Source organism: Maniola jurtina, chromosome 15 (assembly GCF_905333055.1).
Source record: "Maniola jurtina chromosome 15, ilManJurt1.1, whole genome shotgun sequence".
NCBI lineage: Eukaryota > Metazoa > Arthropoda > Insecta > Lepidoptera > Nymphalidae > Maniola > Maniola jurtina.
This window is the reverse complement of record NC_060043.1, coordinates 2,919,263-2,937,931: the sequence shown is the minus strand read 5'-3', so window position 1 is coordinate 2,937,931 and position 18,669 is coordinate 2,919,263. Positions and strand designations below refer to the sequence as shown.

General features: G+C 36.7%; 1 protein-coding gene across 2 annotated transcripts in view; it reads right to left on the bottom strand.

Annotated features, from left to right (window-relative positions):
- LOC123872272 (hemicentin-2) overlaps positions 1 to 11,230 on the bottom strand; it is a 143,012-nt gene extending 131,782 nt beyond the window's left edge. For both annotated transcript variants that reach the window (XM_045916454.1, XM_045916455.1), the window contains exon 1: positions 10,784 to 11,230. In XM_045916454.1, the coding sequence (XP_045772410.1) occupies positions 10,784 to 10,850 (67 nt within the window). In that variant the 5' untranslated portion in view covers positions 10,851 to 11,230. The remainder of the gene's footprint in view (positions 1 to 10,783) is intronic.
- Positions 11,231 to 18,669: the final 7,439 nt, after the last annotated feature.

Below are 18,669 nucleotides of genomic sequence, written 5' to 3'. Positions count from 1 at the left end.
CAAGGGCCTAGATTCTGGTTGTTTGCTATTTGGAGCGTAAACCACAGCACTGGAGCCGTCCCTCAGTCGCTTTCCTTTGCAGGTTAGATTTATATGTCTACTAAATTATGCCCGCGATTTCATCCGCGTGGATTTAGATTCTTTAATCCCGTGGGAACTCTTGGATTTTCCGGGATAAAGTAGTTTTCCGGAATGCAAGCTCTGTACCATATTTCATATGAATCGGTCGTCCGCAAAATTGTTTGTGCGGTTAGGCCGTGAAAATCTAGGAGCCAGACAGACACTCTTTCGTATTTATAATATTAGTACTACTAATAAGTATGACTAGCCGACCAGCCCCGGTTTCTCCCGGGTGGATTGTTTTGAAATCGGTGAGGGGGTAGAATTTCCGAAAACCCTATAGCATATTATAATTTGTAGTACCTACTTCTTCATTCTTAGGGTTCCGTATCTCCAGAGGAAAAAGGAATCCTTATAGAATCACTTTGTTATCGACTATCTGTCGTGTCTGTGAAGAGGCAATCAAAACTATAGGGTACGTACTTCCCGTTGACCTAAAATCATGAAAAGCTGATACCTAGGTTTTATAGCACAAGCAAAGGGAAAAATCCGAAATCCGTGAATTTGTAGTTAGGTACCATCGCAAAAAAGGTGAAAAGTGTTATATCTTGAACGATGGTACGGAACCCATCGTGTGCAATTGCAAATCGCACTTGGCTGGATTTTTATTTATTGTATTGTACGGAAGTTGTAGATAAATCACATCACACTTATATTATAAAGGAGAAAGTTTGTATGTGTGTGTGTGTGTGTGTGTATGTTTGTTACTCCTTCACGCAAAAACTACTGGACGGATTGGGCTGAAATTTAGGATGGAGATAGATTATACCCTGGATTAGCACATAGGCTACTTTTTATTCCGGAAAATCAAAGAGTTCCCGCGGGAATTTTAAAAAACCTACATCCACGCGAACGAAGTCGCGGGTATCAGCTAGTATTTAATAAATAAAATTTCAAAAGTTTAGAGAGAACTGCCAGACAAGAAAAGATGTAGATTACCTAGTCATACTCAATTACCAATTTTTTACTTAAAACATATTTTTTACATAAAACAAACAGTTGGCAGGCAGGGCAACGCCACACACGGTAGTTTTGCTACGGCTTCCCTTCTAGTACATTTGATACGGAAGTCGTTACTTGAACATGACTTCATACAGTCGATAAAGGGAACCTTGAAACTGTAATGACGATATTTTTGGATACCAATTACGTAGCTTCTACAAGAATTATTGGAAAGTTAGCGGCTTTGGCACAGCGAGAGAGAGGGCCTGGGTTCCGTTCCCGGTAGGGGCCATTTGAGAAGTTATAATATTGCATATAAATTAGCAAATAGAGCCTCAATAGCTCAACCGGTAAAGGAGTGGACTGAAAATCGAAAGGTATACGGTTAAACCCCGCCCGTTGCACTATTGACTATTGTCGTACATACTCCTAGCACAAGCCTGACGCTTAGTTGGAGAGGAAAGCGGAATATTAGTCATTTAACATGGCTAATATTCTTTAAAAAAAAAAATTGACTCTGGTCTGCCAGGTGATTCACTAACTCAGTGTCTAACACGGAATGTTAGCCACCGAGGTCGATTGTATCTACATTACTCTTCACTGGGTGACATTAAAATATTTTTCGTAGAAAACCTTCAATGGATTAAAAATGGACTCGGTGGCTATCATTTAGTGTCAGACACTGAGTTAGCGAATCAGCCCGCTAATCTGGTGGGAGGATTCGGTCGTGGCTCGTTACGGTGCAATTCCATTTTGTGATTAGGAGTAGAGGTTTAAAAACTGTCAGAACCTCTTCTAAATTAGGTTACTTCCTTTAAAGATTGTACCTACCTATCATGTCTTAGAGAAGAGGCCGCACGCCTCTACATCTGCTGGCAGCTGCGAAGAAAATCTTTGCACTTTGCAGCTGCCAGCATTAGAATAGGCCGCGCGCCTATACATCAGCTCCATAAACGGATAGACGTTAGGGCTCCAAAGTGCTGGAATGGCGACCTCGCACCGGAAAGAACAGCGTTGGAAGACCTCACCCATAAGGTGGACAGACAACATCATAGTAATCGCAGGGAGCCGCTGGATTGAGGCGGCGCAAATGCTTGGCGTGTGGATGTGTGCGTGCCGATGATGATGATTATGATTACAGGTTTAAATTTTATTAAAAATACATATTACAATAAAACAGCTGGTTAATAATAATAAAGCCTTTTATTAAAAATAAAACAATATTTTATTTCAATTTTAAATGTGTATAATATATACATGCAGGTAGGTTTCTACTGGTAGTCTTATCTAATTACTGCAAAAATCATGTCCGCGTGGAATAGTCCCAAGAATACTGGCTAGTGGCTGCATTTCCGCCCTGGACAGCCAGGCTGATCCTTTGCGCCAAAATTGAGCCTACCTTTCTGTCATCAGATGAGCAGTTTAATCTTCGTTTAACTATAAATGTTGGATATTTTAGATCGTAATAAAAAAATACCTAATAGACTCATCTGAATTTTAGCATCTCCACGTTCAGTTCAAGCGCGGCTGAGCTAAAGGCTGATGAATTACGCTTAGCATCTAATTAAAACTTGGCGGGAACTCCCCGACCGCAATATCGCGATGTCTTACTCCCCATTGAGGAAACTTCGCGGTTAACTTTCAAAAATGTTTAATTTTATTATAATTTAGCCGTTGCCTCAACATGATCTCGACTGAAACGTTCAAACTCTACTTTGTACGTTAGAATATTACCATTGTACTCTTTCAGAATAAGATAAGTATGTAGGTTAAATTATTTGACGATTCAAAAGCACTTGTAAAAAGTCTACTTGAATAAAAATCCTATTCTATTCTAAAACTAAGTAAATAACCGTTTATTGCAGCTAATTATGTAGAGCGTGTCATAGAAACGAAGCTTGATATTAATTTGAATATAAAAAATCAAACTCAATTAAATTATGTAGACTAGACATATTACTTACTAGAGTATGCCCGCAACTTCGTCCGCGTGGATTTAGATTTTAATGATCCAGTGGGAACTGTTTGATTTTCCGGGATAAAATGCCTATGTCAATTACAGGGACGCACTACCTCGGTACCAAATTTCATACCAATCGGTTAAGCGGATAGGTTTTTAGGAATCTCGTGGGTACTCTTTGATTTTCCGGCATTAAAAGCAGCCTAAGTCCATCCCCGGCATATAAGCTAACCCTGTACCAATTTCGTCAGAATCAGTTAAACTATTGGGCCGTGAAAAGGTAGCAGACAGACAGACACACTTTCGCATTTATAATATTAGTCTGGAAGTATGAATAGAGGCACTTGTTCAACCGCCAGCGCCGACGACGATTAGCGAATAACTAGAAAAGCGTTGGCGACTTAGCGGGCAACGAAAAGCGAGTGCGTAGTTGGGATAGTTTTGTCGTTGGGCTATGAGCGAGTGTGCGAGCTTGATGGGCAATACTAGCGGCAGTCGCCGTGACTGTGCGAGGGTTGTGATTGCAAAGAGAGCGTCGCTGAACGGATTTTTTTCGTTGATGGCTATTATCGCTGAGACAAACTAGTGCTGAGAGTTCTCGCCGAGTGGAATGGTCACCATAGTCAGCAATCAACTATACTTTAACCAACCCCCGACCCAAAAAGAGGGGTGTTATAAGTTTGACGTGTGTATCTGTGTGTCTGTCTGTGGCATCGTAGCTCCTAAACTAATGAACCGATTTAAATTAAGTTTTTTTTGTTTGAAAGGTGGCTTGTTTGAAAGCTATCAGCTCTTTTCTAGTTACTGTAACCTATAACCTTCACTTGTCGGGGGTGTGATAAATTTTTTTAATTTACATTTGTATATTTATCTCTTTTATTGACACGACCGCACGGGGTTCATAATATATCGACTGTATATTTCTTGATCGGGAAAATAGTCGATAGCTAGTCGCTTTCTCGTACGCGGTGGGGCAAGTGCCTCTAATATAATAATAAGTATGTCTGTTGTTTCATATTTGTCAATAATTGTCTTTGAAAATATACAGTAAGTTACAATGGTCTAAAGATTTGCATACAAATCTTTTAGTCCGTGTATTTTTAGTAAACTTTAAAGCCTTTTAATTGTAAAACTGAATAAACTCTAAAAATGCAAATCCGCGTTGTGTAATGTCCGTCTAGAAATTCCATTTCGATTTAATTTTAAAAAGTAATTGGTGTGCCACACTGTTGCATCTGCCGCCGTCGATAAAAGTTAATTGTCTATGTCAGGACACACTGATAGACAATTTATTTTATTTTTAACTACATGATGCCCGCGACTTCGTCCGCGTGGATTTAGGTTTTTTAAAAATCCTGTGGGAACTCATTGCTTTTCCAAGAAAAACGTTGCCTATGCCAATCTTCAGGACGCAAACTACCTCTGTATCTTTCATATAAATCGGTTATACGGGTGGGTCTTTAAGAATCCCGTGAGAACTCTTTAATTTTCCGGGATAAAAAGTAGCCTATGTCCGTCCCCAGGATGTAAGCTAACTCCGTACCCATCAAAATCGGTTAAACTGTTGGACCGTGAAAAGCTAGCAGACAGACAGACGGATAGATAGACAGACAGACAGACACATTTATAACATTATAGTATGGATAGTGAAAACCAACATGTTGCAATGTTTTGGCCGCGATTCCTTTTAATGTAGGTAAAGGTAGGTCCTATAAAAAAGCGTTCGATAAAACCACACGTTGTGACCTGTGGCCCTCGCGCATGTTTTGATGTGATGTGATTGCTTCTACGTTCTGCAATTAACAGGGCTCTCTCCGTCACTCGCTTCATACAATCGTAGTTCCAATTTCATTTGAATATTAAGCAACTAAAGTCTATGTAATTTTGCAGACATATATATATTTTAGAAACTAATATCTGTGTCAGTGGTGTTTTAGATTTTTCTAAAAATAAGTAGATTTAAAATTACAGGGGCTCAAAGATTTGTATGTAAATTTTTAAGACCGCGTAACTTTGAAACCGAATATTTTTACAGAAATCTGGAAAACCACACACATAGATATTAGTTTCTAGAATATGTCTGCAAAATTTCATGGACTTTGGTTGCTTAATATTCAAATGAAATTGGAACTAAGATTGTATGGAGTAAGTGACGGTGAGAACCCTGTTAATTCTTTGCTCTTACTAACTCTCATGAGTATTAATTATTGTACTGTTTGCAGCTGGAACGAAAAACAAACAGAAATATAAGTAAGTATACTAAACATTTGAAATTTCAACACACTATGTAAATATTATACATGTACAGTACTCCAGTTTTATACACGTTTTATAATGAAATTTAAATTAGCAATGTAATATAGTACAATGGGTAAATTCAGGTAAATTACGTTCGCACTCTGGTTAGGATATTATAGAGTGAAATTTTAGGAGCGCTCAGTGGAGCGAAAAACTAAAATTAATTAGGTACAATACAATATAAACACAATGCCTCGCTGCGGTGGTCTCGATGAAGTTTTAGATTTAATTTAATTTATTTTAGTTTTAATTTAATATTATTTTTAAGTTTTGATTTAGATTTAAGTTTATTTTATAGTTAATGTTATACCTTATGCTTTATGTTGATAATAAATAAAAATTACAATATATCCTTAGAGTAATAATAATAATTGATACTGCACTGTTGTTCAAAACACAACATATTTCCATTTTGGCATTTTGCGTTTTTGGCTTACTGCGTCGAAAGAGGTGAAAATTTTATAGTAAAAATGAAAAACAAGAAAAACTGTGTGTTATTTTATAATTCTACGTTCCATAAATTACGTAATTATAAGTTAAGAGTGTTAGTAGTTAACTGAGGGAGAATGGTGAATTCTTCATTTTGGATCAGAAACTAAGATATTTAACTAATTGATCTATTTCTTGGAATGTAGTCTACCGATAAGCGCAGTGCAAAAGTACAATTCTGTATTAGCAGAAGCATTATCTAAAAACTACTTTGCTAAGTACTACATTTCCCTTCAAGAAAAATAAGGCCTAGATACATAAGTATAAAACGTGAATTTTTTTCTTATTAAACCAGCGGCGCTTCGGTTCCTCAGATAAAAATTCTCTAACTCTAACATTAAGTAAGTACTTAGGTACTAAATGTAGCCCTTGACTTCATCCACGTGGATTTAGGTTCTTCGAGAAGAGATTCGTCTTGATGGCGCGAGTGTCACTGGGAACATAAAATACTTTACAAAAATCAAAATGGCAGATTTTATTTTATTAATGTGCAGGCTGAAAAAGATGCAATGCAAACCGTAGTCAGAGCTTTTTCTAAACTTTTAAAATTACTTATTTTTACATGTATTTCACCTAACTGACCGCTCCCAAAATGTCACCCTTTTAAGCCTACCGCAGTAATGATTGCTTATTTCTATTATAATGTTACTGCACTGCCGAACATAATCACTTCTCATGAATTATTTACACATTTCAAATAGCTAATTTTTGTTATCGAACCACAAAACCTCACCTATCGGGTTAGTGTAGCTAGGTACGAGTACCATACTGACCTACATCTATCTACTCACACCTTTAAAGGACTACTCAAACAAGTACTTAAAAGTTTTAAAAACCCCCGACTGCATCTTTTTAGCCCACACAGCGGATTAAATCTACCATTTGATTTTTTAAACGATTTTGATTTTGATAATTATCAAAATCGGTTGAGCCTTTGAAAAGTTACGGGCGGATATAAAAAAGGAGTGCAATATTTTCAGGCTGTATGATGTAGGTACGAGTATGTACGTTTCTTTATTTCACGATAACTCCTAAATGACTGCACAGATTTGGATGCATACGCATCGTTAAACTCCTTACATAATCCCAAGTAAAACAGACTAAGTATAAATTTTTGAAAAAAAGCGCAGTTTTCAAATGTGAAAAAGTCAACGTTTTTTGGCGGGCCATTCGTGTTTTTGATTAGGATTGTATCATCAGTATTTCCATATTATAAATACGAAAGATTGTCTGTCAGTTCGTAACCTCTTCACGGCTCCTAAACCCACACGGACAAAGTCATCCTATAGATGAATATAAAAACGCTCTAAGTAGGTATGTATGGGAAAAATCCATCGTAAAACGCAGGTAATTAGCGTTTGAAATTGCGATTTTAAAATTGGTGTCTTTCAATCAGGGATGGATTGGGCGAGCATGCGTATCTAACGAGGAATGCCTGCAAACTGTGGAACCCACCAAAAGAGCTGGTTCATTTTAGTAGCTTAGCTCATTGAATCCTTTACCACCCGAGGTAAAAAGAACCAAGTTGTAACCCTTCCCAACAAAGCTATGAGGCTAACTAGAATCTGTATTAACTTCTCTTATCTTAATCTGTATTCTAAACTGGTGGTAGAGTCACAGACTATCTTATGAGACACTAGTTTTCCTACATTAAATAAACGATTTTGATTGCTTTAATATACAAAATGATTTAATAGTATAAATATAAAATAAAACTAGGGCAACGGGAAGTACCCTATAGGTTTTCTTGACAGACACGACGGACGGAAGGACGGACGGCCGTACAGACAGACAGACAGACAGACAACGAAGTGATCCTATAAGGGTTCCGTTTTTCCTTTTGAGGTACGGAACCCTAAAAAGCTTATAATTGGCGAAGCTTATGGTAACCGTCGTAATTATAAGCTTTTACTTTTACTCATGACATAATCATAATACTTATCTATACTCTCATCCAAACCACACAGTGTTTGTATAGTAGCCAAAAGATCAGTTACTTACACAGAACACACCATAGTTACTTACCAATTTCGATGGAATGACACCATACGAACAAGTAACCAAATTAATAAACCTCTCTCTCTCTCTCTCTCTCTCTCTCTATAGTCGTTATTCCTCATTACTGAGGGTCGTGACCCTTTTCCATTAATTCTGTAATAGTAGGAGTTCTCTTGGAGATACAACTCTCTAAGAGAACGAGATTTCGACTCTTAGGTTAATTGACAGTTATTATCAAATGTTAGTGATAATAACCGGGACCGACGGCCTAACGTGCTCTCCGAGGCACGGAGGAAACGAAAAGGCCAAATTCGGACCTCTGAAGTCGGTCACCCATCCAGTTACCGACTTGGATCAACGATGCTTAACAATCACAATTGATTCATATATATGCGTTGTCACAACTATGCCACACGTCCCTCCTAATAAAGCTAATAAAAACTTTTAATAAACTGAAGCGATCCTATTTATGTGGATTGTTTAATGACACGTTCCTCGATGCGCATCCTCGAACATCTGTGCTAGAAAGGTAGCCTAAGTGAAATTAAGTAGTTACCTACTTACTTAGAGAACTACAAACATTCATCTACATAGTCTATTCTTCTCAATAAATACAATGGGTATTTTTTTTAATAAAGGTATTTCAATTAGTTGTGACATCGTTCCTCATCCTATTCGGGGTTCCGTAGGTTCGATCCCTCGGAATTAACTAAATGTTGGGTACTAGAGGATGCACGCGACTTCGTCCGCGTGGATTAGGGTTTTTAAAGATCCCGTGGGAGCTGTTTGGTTTTCCGGGATAAAATAGCTAAGTATATCAATTACAGGGACGCAAGCTACCTCGGTACCAAATTTCATACAAATCGGTTAAGCGGATGGGTTTTTAGGAATTCCGTGGGAACTCTTTGATTCTGCAGGATTAAAAGTAGCCTATGTCCGTCCCGGTATACACGTACGGACACGGATATAAGCTAACCCTGTGCCAAATTTCGTCAGAATCGGTTAAACTGTTGGGCGGTGAAAAAGTAGCAGACAGACAGACAGACACACTTTCGCATTAATTGTAATAATATTAAGTATGGATTCTGATGTTATAGTGCAATTAAATATCTCTTCGCACCTTTAGAATTATAGAGACATAATGGATTTCCAGTTAGAGTGATAACAAGTGTAAATTAAAAAATTTCAACACCCCCGACTAATCATTTTCAAATAAATAATTATGTATATCTAGGCAACGTCCATCTTGACAGCTTGAAATTTGTCAATTGACATAATATTATGAACCTAACGGTTATGTAACCTTCTTTTCTACAAGAAAACTAGAAAAGAGCTGATAACTCTTAAACGGCTGAACCAATTTTTTTGGATTATAGCTAAGAACACTCTCGATCTAGCCACCTTTCAAACAAAAAAAACTAAATTAAAATCGGTTCATTCGTTTAGGCGCTACGATGCCACAGACAGATACACAGATACACAGATACACAGATACACAGATACACAGATACACACGTCAAACTTATAACACCCCTCTTTTTGGGTCGGGGGTTAAAAAATGGTGAAGGAAAACATCGTGAGGAAAGTTGCCTGTTAAAAAAATATATAGAGGTAGGTACATACTTAGGTAAAGTAAGCTGTACCTACCATGCTTGTTTGTGCTACCAACTTTAATATGCGATGTAGAAATAATTTTACTCTCATTTTCAGTTAGCTGTCATAGAAGTTTTCCAATTGCAAAACAAAAATTTTAACGTTTTTGTATCAGAAATCTAAGCACATTATTCTAGTATATATTTACTATTACCTAAGTGAAATAATATAGGTATACCTATACATACAGGATAGGCATACGGTATCCAGCTATATAGCTATTAATTGCAATGCCTAGGTAGTTACATAGATACCCAGGAGAGCGATAGGATGCCTCGGGCCGTGTTATGGAGATAGTGTGGGACGAATGCATGGAATGTGTTTGTACAGCAAATATATTGTCAATATCTTCCTCTAGTTACAAAAATAAGTATCATGCATCATGTATAAACACAATACCTAGACCGTATAGCTCGCGACAGGTTGAGATGGCAACCGGGGTGGGGACGCCCCGCACACCTGCACAGCCCCCGCACTAACCCGCTGCAGATAAGGACGTGCGGGTTTACGGGGCTTCTCCCCACCTCATACCCTGATTGTCATCTCAACCTATAAACCCTAAATTGCCGGCCCACTACTGAGTACGGATTTCCTCTTAAAATAAGAAAGATATCGGCCATAGTCAACCACGCTGGCCCCGAAAAGCCCGAAAAGTTTGAGGTGCGTGCCCGGAATCGAACCCCGGACGGCCCGCTTGTTGCGCGTAATGTTTGTTTGTTGTGTGTTTACGTTCCTAGGTTACTATGTATTACAAACTATTATAATACAATTATGTGCACTATGCTTTACATTTTCCTGTATCTACATAATTTTCACTAAGGAAATTTATTTAAAAATTGGAATGAATTATCTAGATACCTAAAGGATACCTAATTAATTAGTAATTACATATCATGTAGGTACTTAGTTATTAGTGTTTTGATTGCTTCTTTTTTTTTCTTTATCTACTTATGGTTTTAAGTTAACTATGAATTCAGTGGTTCGTACCTATTCAGTCGTAAATTACTACCTTATTAATAAATAAAAACAGGTAGGCATAATATTATAATGTATCGAAAATTTAAAATAATAATAATCGATTGCGCTCTTCGGCAAAATAGTTTTCGTTTCTGAGAATAGGAAAAAAAAGTATTTGTTTTTTTTTTAATTTACTTATACTTACCTTTTTTTTGTGACAGGCTTAGATCGTAAATTGTACAACCTTATTAAAAATATTATACGTTTGCCTTCTTTGTAACTTGTAACAAACTCTACCAAATATTTTAAGCAGTTTTTTTTACTAAATATTAAATAAAAAAAATCTTATTTATTTATGGTACTCACCAACTGTTGGCACGAACAGGAATAAAAATCTCCAAAAACAAAAATAATTCACGTTCCTCATTTTCATAGTAATTAATATCCTACACAAACTTCAAAAATCACTTTTAAAAGAACCTCTGTTTTACTTAATTACAGCCAAATATTGGCGTACCAACGTTAATTTCACTTTCATTATCATCCTCAGTTCACACTTTATTATTTTTCAGTTCACGCACTTCACGCAATAAAAATCCGAACTTTAAAAAAAATATATTACAATATAAAACCTCTTTAGTTTTAATACAATTTAAAAAAGAATAGTGTAAAAACTTTTTTAATAGTCTGTGTTAAAAATTTGAAAAAGGAACGAAACTTTTGCGCGCGCTTCCACACAAATGAACTCCGTAACAACGTAAAGGCACGCATCCACTACGCGCCGGTGATCGACCCTACCGGAACCACACTCGATGGGCTCGCGACTGCCGACTCCATGTGCATCGCACCGAAACGTAACCTCCGACAAACTTAGTACTTACAACTCACGCCGTGAAGCTACGACTCTATTGCCTACATTCTAAGGTTGTATTTCTCTTAATAATTATTTTCGGAACTTCCGATTGTAATGTTAATAAACCCGTAGTTTTGTAGAGCGTATGCGCATAGAAAAGCACGTTGCCCCATTGTCGGTATTGTTTGGGAGTTTGGACAAAAGTAAAACAATAATGGCTAAAAAAGGAAGCGATAAAGACATTGAGTTAGTCACGCAGGAGCAAGGAATGTGGATGTTTATGCAATAAATCATAATAATGACATAGCCTGTACCTAGCTACAGTACGACTGTGAAGCAACTGAGAATACCTACCAAGCTCCTTAAATTTTTCACAAAGGGAACCGAGTTTATAAATTGATGGAATGGGTCTTTTTTTCAAAATCAAAATAGTCTATATATTAACAGCTCTACCTCACAATAAATGATTCCGTCTAAGCACTGGTTGTAGGGAAAGTAAACAATCCTAGCCGTTTCGGTGTCGGTGAATTGCCTAATTTACCTGACAGCAAAAGTTTTTGAGTTTTCCTGATAGTGTCTCTATATTATTATGAGCGCCCCATAGAAGCTAACTATCCAAGGTCAGTCCCAAAAACACTGGAGTTCTCCATGTTATACTAATTAGTGTTTCTTCATATTTTATTATGTCACTGCGCATGCAAAATCCGCTATACATATATATTTTTTTTAATTTTCAATTTTGATGCCATTTTGTTTGGTTTTAAAAGGCGCATGTACATGTAGGAACCTATTCATTAGCATGTATGCAAGTTCAAGAGATTTTAAGATATGTGATTTTAGTCTTATAAAGCATATTTTTTCAGAAAATTTAAGTTTAAAAAAGTCTCCTGAAAGCTTCTGATTTTCCACATAGCGGAATTTTCATGCGCAGTGAAGAATTTAGTACCTAATAACTATTGTTTTACCAATTCTCTTCACGTTAGGTGATAGACTACAAACTCCAAAACTTCTTCTTAAAGGTTCCGTACCTCAAAAGGAAAAAGGAACCATTAAAGGATCTACTGGATACTTACAGATTAAAATATCGAAAAGTAGTAAGGCACTTTCATTTTGCGGATCCCTTTATAGCACGCCAGAGTGTTACCATTACAATTTACAAGGTATCACAATGTGTCACGCGGCGTACGCGAAAATGCCAGCGCGAAAAATGGGCGCGGAAAATCTGAAATTGATGACACCCGCGCGAGTAGCCTGTCGACCTCGACACTTCATTATTCCTGTATGTACCTAGACCTGCAGGGTGTGATATTACCCGGTGCGGACTGTGGTGGTTGCAAAATACACGAAAATACGAACAGGTCTCTACTCTCTATATGCTAAAGAATTTCTCTTCAATGTGTTTTTTTCTTGAAGACTGTGTTTTTTCTGTTTTTTATTTTTGCTAGGTTAATGTACCTAGACCTACAGGGTGTGATATTACCCGGTGTGGACTGTGGTGGTTGCAAAATACGCGAAAATACGAATAGGTCTCTACATGCTAAAGAATTTCTTTTAAATCTGTTTTTTCTTGAAGACTGTGTGCCTTACTTTTTTAACCCCCGACCCAAAAAGAGGGGTGTTATAAGTTTGACGTGTGTATCTGTGTATCTGTGTGTCTGTGTATCTGTGTATCTGTGTATCTGTGTATCTGTGTATCTGTCTGTGGCATCGTAGCGCCTAAACGAATGAACCGATTTTAATTTACTTTTTTTTGTTTGAAAGGTGGCTTGATCGAGAGTGTTCTTAGCTATAATCCAAAAAAATTGGTGCAGCCGTTTAAGAGTTATCAGCTCTTTTCTAGTTTTCTTGTAGAAAAGAAGGTTACATAACCGTTAGGTTCATAATATTATGTCAATTGACAAAATATGTCAAGCTGTCAAGATGGACGTTGCCTTGATACATAATTATTTATTTGAAAATGATGTTTTGGAAAACTCAGATACTTTGTCGGGGGTGTTATAAATTTTTAATTTACACTTGTTTGCTGTTTATATTGTTAGGTTAATGTACCTAGACCTGCAGGTGTGATATTACCCGGTGTGGACTGTGGTGGTTGCAAAATACGCGAAAATACGAATAGGTCTCTACATGCTAAAGAATTTCTTTTAAATGTGTTTTTTCTTGAAAACTGTGTAACTTGCCATACTTTTTTTCTGTTTTTTTTGTTAGGTTAATTTGTATTATTTTTCAGGGAGGCTCCCATACATGAAAAAAAAGTACTAAAAATAAATATTTTTTCTTATCCTAGCATGTGGGGTGTGATTATTTAGAATTCATTGAGTTCTAGTACGAATTTTTTTAAATCTAAAAATAAGAAATAGGAGGTCGACAAAGTTGTCAGTTTTAGACCATTTTTGTGACGGGGGCTATCGCAAAAACTAAACTACATGGTTAGGATTCCTAACTTAGGAATATGAAATTTCGGTATACTTTAATATATACCATAATATACTGTATTTAAACGAGAAATACTGAAAACAACGATTTATCAAATAGTTTTTAAACTGTACAAATGAACATTGTTAGGGTTGTTTCATTTAATTCTTGCACGGTACTGTGATGTTGCATCTCGGAAAATAAATATTTCATACACCCAAAATATGTACGGAACCCTAACAGAGTGCGGCCCGATTCGCACTTGACCGGTTTTTTCTTCTTATTGTAGCGAATTTTTTAATACAAATAAATAAAAAAAAAACTAAATTGATTGGCGGATTTTTAAATGAATTTGAATTAAATCCAAACTAGCTTTAACATTATTAAGGTGTAGCTAGTGTTTTTAATTTATTTCAAAGTCAAAGCTACATACTTAGATTTTTAATTTTGTTTTCGCTATACACGTAACGTTGGTTCTTTTACCTAAACGTTGTTTGAACTAAAAACTTCTCTATTTCAGTTTTCAGCACAAAGTGGCCTCAAAGAAATGTGCTTAGTGGAGAACATGCGAATATGTGTCAAGAGTCGTGGGTTTGAGGCCGGGAAAGTGAACTTTTTTTATTAAGTGCCTTAATAGCTACCATAGCTAATTATTTCTTGTTTGTTTGCTTTTTAGGAACATGTTGTTAGTTACTTCTCTCCTAATTTAGGAAAATGAAATTTAGAAATCCTAAATCTCAGCTGTAGTCTCTAGTACCATTTTAGGGTTTACCTGAAGCACGTAAAGGGTGCCAACGGGACCATAATACTAATATAAGCCTAGGTACGCTGTCAGTCCGTCCGTCCGTCTGTCTGTCAGCGGGCTGTATCTCGTGATCCGTAATAGGTAGAGGGTTGAAAGCACAGAATGTGTATTTATATTGCATCTATAACAATAAACAATAAAATTTCAAATTAGCTGGCATAAAAATTAAAAAAATTAAAAGGTATTACTTGTAACTACTAATAGTACGGAACCTTTTTTTCTGACCATTTTTTTTTTCACGGCGGTAAATGCAATTACGGTTGAATACAACTTCATCAAACATAAGGAGCTAAGAACCATCTCTATTAAACAGGCTTTCGAATAAAAGAAACCACATTCAAATCGGTCCAGTGGTTTGTGCGCTACAGACAGACACACAGATACACACGTTAAACTATCTATTACCTAACACCCCTCTGTTAGTGTCAGGGGATATAAGCACAGGAATGCATACCTGCTTTCTATTGGCAAAATCATAGTGAAGTGCAATACCACAGCCCTATAATCGATTTAAAAAAACGCATTTAAACACGAGTGGAGATCGTAACCCGTAGAAATCAATCGTCGAATCGAATGGGGTCCACTCGACCCGAATTGCCGCCACGTAATGAGGAATCATTTCATTAAAAATAACACGAACGTACGTAGATTTACGTTTCGTACAATTTTTACTCAGTTATCCTGTCGATGTCGTTAATTAATTCGGATTTAACTCGGTACCGTTCGAATTTTGGGGTTAAAATGCTAAGAGGGTTGTTTTTATTTTTTTTAAACGCTCTACTTAACTCGTATTTACACGATTGCCCAAAAAAGGAGTGTAATGTTTTCAGGTAGATATGTGTATTTTTTATTCCACCATAACTCCCAAATACCTGAACAGATTTGGATCCAATATTTTTTGTTTTGAAATTACGAGTACATTGAAAAAATGTTATGTGGACAGCTACCGAAAATTCGGAGCATTTAAACATTGTTTTTTCCTAAACTGTAGACCTAATTAATAAATATTATAGTGCTGTCTCGCATAGGTTACCTCTTCTGCCTAGAAAAAATATTAGAACCTTATAGGTAATTTAGTACCTAACATTCTGCACAACCGATTCCATCCATGCCACGTATAATTATGCTGTTGGGAATTCCACAATAAGGCGGAGGGACCGTGTTTAGTAGCGCGCTCTTGGAAAGGCCTATGTCCAGCAGTGGACGCTTACAGGCTGATGGATTGGATTGGATTGAAATCCACAAATAATAATGACACGTTCAAAATGGCCGCCATAAAAATTAAAAGTAAATAAAGTGTTATTTTTGTACGATGGTACGAAACTCTTCATGTGTGAGTCCGACTCGCACTTAACTGATACAAATAACTTCTTGTAATGTACTTCTTGTAGTTGTATTTCTTGTAGTTGTACGTTGTGTTAAACGGGGAATTTGAGAAGTACCTATACCTTGGACAGTCCAAACTAATATACTAAATGTTGAAGATAGAAAGACTCATAATAAATTTATTGGTTTTACCACTTGGAAAATATTTGTGAACCATATGGAAATATTTCACAGATAAAAGTCAAAAAGGTTATGTGGGAGCAGATAGTTTATGGTAGCGCCGGTTTTATGTAAAACTCTCGCTATATTTCTTTTCATCATAATGTCTTTTAAAATAGATGAAAAATAACATAATCCTGTAGTTACCTCTCTCTTTATAAACCAAATTTTAAAGAAAGTAGGATAACAAAAAAATTACAAATTCAAGTACCTAGGTATATTTGTAATTTTTTTGCCGGTTGTACCTACCTACTTCCTACGTGGTCCTAACTTTGTTAGGTAATTCAAGTTTAGAAATAGCACGTACATTGTCGATGGTCTTCTTAATTCAAATCATCATCAGATTGACCAACCCATCGTCCGTTTCCTACTGAGCTCGAATCTCTTCTCAGAATGAAAAATTCTAGGCCATAGCCTGCCACACTTGCTCAGTGCGTAAAACACACTATATACCTACCAAACTCCGAAAAATTTGAGATGCGGGCCCGGGATTGAACCCCCGATTCCCTAATAGACTACCAACGTCTTAACCACTAGTGACTAGGCTAAGAGCGGTGTTACAAGTTTGACTACTCTACTCCTAAACTAATGAACCGATTTTAATTTAGTTTTTTTTTTTGATTGAAAGGTGGCTTGATCGAGAGTGTTCTTAGCTATAATCGAAGAAAATCGGTTCAGCCGTTTAAAAGTTATCAACTCTTTTCTAGTTTTCTTATAGAGGTTATCAATTTACTCAAGTTAGTAAGAAGTTAGTTAGTAACATATAAGGAAAACTTACGAATATGGCGCTCAGTTATAACTTTATTTTTATACCTACTCGTAGTTTTAATTTTTATTTAATCAGGCCTAACCAAAGATTCAGGATCTATAGTAGAAGAATAGAGATGATAAAAAATCAAACGCCGCCGTATCAAGCACTCATTGGAAATTCTAATTAACGTTCTTCAGTGAGAATAATACGAAGAATTAAGCCCTAATTAGGCACTTGGCTCACAAGCCTCACTCGCCTGGGTTTAAACTTTAACCCCTCCTTCCCCTTGACATGGATATGCTTCTTCGCTGCTTCTTTGTTGCATTTTTTTCCAAATGTATAGATCTAAGTATTTTTTACTGGAGTTGTCTAAAAGTTGATTAAATTGCTGGCTCTTCTCAGTGCCACTACTTTCCGATCTTTGACCATCGCCGGCCTACTATTTGAGCAGGAGCTCTCATAATGAAATGGGTTTAGGCCCTAGTCCACTAGCTGTCCAAATGCGGATTGGCAAACCTTTGAAAGTTCTTTCCTCAAGATAATTTCCTTCATTTTTTTTTTTTTTATTGGTTTGCCAACAGATAACACACATATTATTTATACAATACATTATACAATGCACAAAAAGAGTCCGTGTCAGACTTCATCTGTGGTGGCGTTTGCTGGCGCGCGTGTTGTGACTTTTTGGAGTGTTTTTTTTGTTAAAACTGACTGGGCTCCAAGGGGGTGCCGTGCGTATGTCGGCGAGCGCCAGCACAGACGGGGTCCATACTTGTATAGTTTAGCTAACTTGTTACAAATAACTACAAACTTGACATTGGCTAATCATTGTAAAAGCCAGACGAGAGTGAAAAAAAAAAAGAATCCGTGTCGAGTCAGACTCGCACTTGACCGGGGGTTTTTTTTCAAACTACTTTCAGGCGCTGCAATTTTCAGGCCACTTAGCACTGCGCCATAGAGATAGGTAGTTCACACGAAACATGTTTCGTTTCCCAATACATCGTTGACGCGTCTATTCCAGCTCGCGGCACTTCGATACAATTTCCAATTTTGTTATTTCCGGAAGTGTACCGTCTGCCGTCTGCCGGGGGACGCAGTGATGTGTGGTGAGAAATACCTACCTACAGAACTTATTTTATTTTTTATTTTATTTATAGAAGGAAAATCCACAGCAAAGTAATAATAATAAGAGTCTTAATACTAATTACATAGATAAATATGGCTAATTACAGATTTTCTCGAAAATAATAATTATAATAATTTGTCTGAGTGAGTGATACATAGTTAGATACTAAAGAAAAACAAGAATTAATTACTTAAGTAAATATATCAAAAGTGAGTTAAGAAAATAAATAAATAATTTTGTACGTTTAAAAACAGTATCTCAGGTAGCCTAAATAAAAAATAACATAATAATAATATTGAATATAATTTATTTTCACCTACATTATACAGGTGTAACCAGAACGCTGGCAAAAACGGAGACAGGTGATAGTACACGGACGGACGGACAGACAGACAGACAGATAGACGACAACGTGATCCTATTATAAGGGTTCCGTTTTTCTGTTTGAGGTACGGAACCCTAAAAACGGGCCGAATTGGGAACCCCCTCTTTTTTGGAAGTCGGTAAAAAAATAAGTTTCCACAGGATTTTTAAAACCATCATCTAATTTATTTATAACTAGCGACTAGATGCCCGCGACTTCGCCCGCGTGGATTTAGGTTTTTCGAAATCCCGTGGGAACTCTTTGATTTTCCGGGATAAAAAGTAGTCTATGTGCTAATCCAGGATATTATCTATCTCCATTCTAAATTTTAGCCAAATCCGTCCAGTAGTTTTTGCGTGAAGGAGTAACAAACATACACACACACACACACAC